General features: G+C 36.0%; 1 protein-coding gene across 1 annotated transcript; it reads right to left on the reverse strand.

The window, feature by feature from the left end:
* Window positions 1–375: 375 nt before the first annotated feature.
* LOC142611544 (protein LURP-one-related 4) lies at window positions 376–2,114 on the reverse strand. Its single transcript, XM_075783607.1, has 3 exons — window positions 1,770–2,114; window positions 1,175–1,390; window positions 376–979 (listed from the first exon to the last, which is right to left on the reverse strand). The coding sequence occupies exons 1-3, from the start codon at window positions 2,007–2,009 to the stop codon at window positions 845–847; spliced, it is 591 nt and encodes a 196-aa protein (XP_075639722.1). The 5' UTR covers window positions 2,010–2,114; the 3' UTR covers window positions 376–844.
* Between the last annotated feature and the right edge of the window lie 1,873 nt (window positions 2,115–3,987).

The raw sequence follows: 3,987 nt of genomic DNA on the forward strand, positions 1-3,987 counted from the left end.
TTCATGAACAACCAAGTAGCTAGGATTGATACAAGCGAGGTATAACTCAATGCAAATTATCACTATTCTTTTGCAATGACATTCTATCTACCATCATTTTTATTTTTGGAATGATAATAGATAGAACAAATGTACAATATATAATTGTAGGTATTAAAGAAAATGTGACTGCTAAATACTTAAGCCCTTTTTTTGGGAACTTTTATATAAACTAATCTAAATATCTCAAGAAAAAAGTTCAAAAATTGATAATACCCTTCTATGCACTTCTCAGCTTTGCATCACCTTTTCAAAAACAACCCAATATTGACTACAAAAATTTCGTTAATTACATGCATCAAGAAAATCAAACCAATATTGGATACAAAAATTTCATTACAAGTATGTATTAAGAAATTACCACCGAGGGCAAGTGACCCCAGGGGTAAAAACTCCCCCCCACCCCACGTTGAGATTGACGTCTTGAAGTTGGATTCTTAGAAGCACGCAGATAGTTTGTAAGACATTCACTAGTTAATCCTATTAGGATCTTAATAGAGTTGAAGCTTGATACTAAATTATGGCTGAACCCACCTGAGTGAAAGTCCTAATTATAATCCATATTTAGGCTCCTCAAACACAAGAAAGTATCTCTTGTATCCACTCTATGAAGCGGGCTTGTCACAAGAATGTTGGTCACATGCCTATGAGGATTATGTGACCAAATAGGGTTTTTCTACGGCCCTTACTTTTTCTCAACAAGACAAAAAATTGTATCTATCTGGAAAGAGAAAAATCAAAGCCAAGTCAAAGAGGCCATAAGCTTGCATGCTGGAGACGACCTCTAGTCAATAATGGAGATTATTCACATTCTACGACGAATTAATCCGTACACTACCACGAAAGCCATGATAAGGGAATGATCCATATGAGGCACCACCTCCAAAGCCAACACATCCTCTCCCAGCACTACTCCAGAAGATGAATACTTTCGCTTTGCCTGCCCAAAACCAAAATTAACAAAATATAAAGTGAATCCCCGGCCAGTATGGGTTTTTTAGCTCTCTATGTGCTTGTAATTGCAGTTTCTCGGTGTATTTGAATGATGGTTATTAAATGTTTTAAAATATAAAGTTCATTTTATACACCAACACATGAACAGAGAAATAACTTTGCAAATAAACCAAATACTCACCTCAGCAACAACATCTCCATTGACGTCTACTATTCTAAATGCTGCTTTGTTAGCAAATCTAACTATCCAATATTTATCATACCCCACAGTAATTCGACAAGCTACATCTCTCATGAGCATTCTGCAATACTTTTTGACTTGAAACCACGACTTCTCCTTGTTTATGCTAGAGCCGCTCCATCTATAACCATTCCAACAACCAAAAGCTTGTAATTTCTGCAAAATTTGTCAAAATTTGAAAAGCACTATTAAGTTCTAGCTTAAAAAATAATTAAAATAAAAACAACCGTACCTAGCTAGTGCACAAAGTTCTAACTATTAGAATCAACAAAAACTCCCACTTAATATAAAGTCCAATAAATTTTAAAAAACACAAAAATAAAAGCAAAACCAAACCAATCCAAAAGATGCAGAGGCTAAAACTTAATTACTCAAGGAGTTGGCTAGCTATAGGGGCATAGAGTCTCAACACTCAATTTAAATCTTACCAACCTAGCACAAAAACAAACTAAATGAAAATCATTATACTCATTATTTAAGTTAATTATATATGCTTACCAATCATCAAAAAAAGAAACAAGTTGATTATGCTTACCTTTCGACGTATAGTAAAGAGGATTTTGCCCCGTAGATCCATGAGATGAACTTCGTTGCTGCACTTGCTGTCATAGTTATCAACGCGATAAACAATCTCACCCTTGGAATTAAAGACAGTGCAGCCATATGCATGGTATAAAAGCGATTTCATCCATATAGTAAATGTTTCTCCTTTTGAAGTCATGTAGGGAGAACCAGTGAGTATATGAGGATAGATCCTAGCCATTAATAGGAACATAATTTTGTGGGATTTAATTTCGAGATGAGATCATGTCTGAACTCTGGAAGAGATAATTTAAGTTTCCAGATATTTTCTAGCTGACTTTCAAACTAATAAAATACAGTAACGTCAGAGTCATGGGAGCAAGTCTAACAATAAGTCATTAAAACCATCTGGACTTTTTTTTTTCCTTTATGCGATTGGTTCATTTGCACCTTGACCTAGCTAGCTACCTCATTACTGTGTGGAGGAGCACTTTGATTTTGATTTAGTTAAGCCCTCCAGCAAAACTATAGTGTCTCTCGGTAACCATGAGGTGGCACAAGTGATTTGTTGCCTTAATTATGCAAAGAAGTGGGTCAACTCTACAAGAGTTTCTCTATAGCATACTAAATGCATGCATGTGTTAGGCATGTTTCTTTTGACAATGTGTAATTTTCTTTCAGACAGCAGCCTCTAGGTTTTTTTTTTTGACAAATAATTATAATATGCTGCTAAATTTGCAGTTTAAACATTTTCCCCATTTAGACCTCCAAACACTTTGTATATAGAGAGGTGTCAATTCAGCTATAAGAGTTTTTTTTTATTTTTTAAATAGTCTTCACTGGTAATATTAGGGATACGTTAATAAAATCTTTTTTTATACAATTTAATAAAATTATGAGTAGAGCAATACATGACTCATTATTAGTTAATTTTTATGCAAAATTACAAAATGTTAGTTCAAGTCCTCCACAATGTTGAAAATTTTGTGTCGCTAGACTTTATTGTTTACGTAATCGGTATTTACCACAACACAACTTAATTTAAAATAATAATAACAATATATTATGTGATATTTTTTTTTGGGTATGGAAAATATAGATTGATGATGTCATACAGAATAGAGGCAGCAGGCATGAGTTGTTTGTATGCTTATAGCGAAGCTTCTAAGAAGAAGGGAAAAAGAGATATGAGCACCAACATGAATATATCACCAATGTTGCATCTGCATTTGTACGGGAAATAAAATAAAATATTGTCCCTACAGGACTCTAAACCGGCTATTATGTCCGTAGATCCTAATTGGTATTTATTATATGATGATGTGGAAATCGTCAGTCGAGTAGGTTTGTCCAGATGAGACAGTATCCTCTCGTCCCTATGCCTGCAATTGTCATGAAAGCCCTCCTTAGATAGTCACTGGTGTGGTGCCTGTCACAAAGTCTCTGATGATAAAGTCAACGTATAAAAGTTTTAAGAAAGTATATGAGAGCTTAGAATATCAAATCTACGACGTATTTGTATATTAGGATGTGTGAATATACCTTGTCTAGTTCTGAGGGGTTTTTATATATGGCTCCATTGCTTCTAGCCGTTACGGCCTTTATTGTGGCTTTAGTGCTTCTTTTGTAATGCCTCTGGGCTCATTAATGTGGGTTTTGATGAGCTTCCAACGATTTGACAGCTAGTTTGTAATTGTCCGAGGTATTGAGTCCTCTATTATTGGCTTGCCTTCCTTCGTCCACGAGGTGGAGGGGTGGATGAAGGTGCTTAATGGGTTCGTCTAGACAAGTAGGTTCATTAGGCCTATCAGTTACCCCCCCCCCCAGGTTTTTGGTCCTCCTTACGTGTCATGACGACCATCAGAAGATGAAAGGTTTCTTATCCAAACATGACTCTTGGGGTTCCGTTCCACATTCAATGCGTAGTGGCAGCGCCATACACGTCATGGCCACGTGGCACATTCTGATTGGTGATTTTAATGCTTCACTCGTGTGCCCTTTAGGTTTCCCGTTGGTTTTCAGTTTTTCACGCCCAACTCTTTTAAACTCCCTTTCTTTTCTCTTTCTTCTCCATTTTCTCTTTTCTTCGCCATTGTTGCTCTGTGCTTCTTCTTCTCCGAGCTATTCCTTTTGCAATTTCCTGCATTTTTCCTTTCTGGGGTTGCTTTTTCTTAAGGTACAGCTTCTTCTCGCCTTCTTTACTCTTCATAGCATAGGTAATTTGTAAGGGT

The sequence above is a fragment of the Castanea sativa genome, chromosome 10 (genome assembly GCF_040712315.1).
Source record: "Castanea sativa cultivar Marrone di Chiusa Pesio chromosome 10, ASM4071231v1".
Taxonomy (NCBI): domain Eukaryota; kingdom Viridiplantae; phylum Streptophyta; class Magnoliopsida; order Fagales; family Fagaceae; genus Castanea; species Castanea sativa.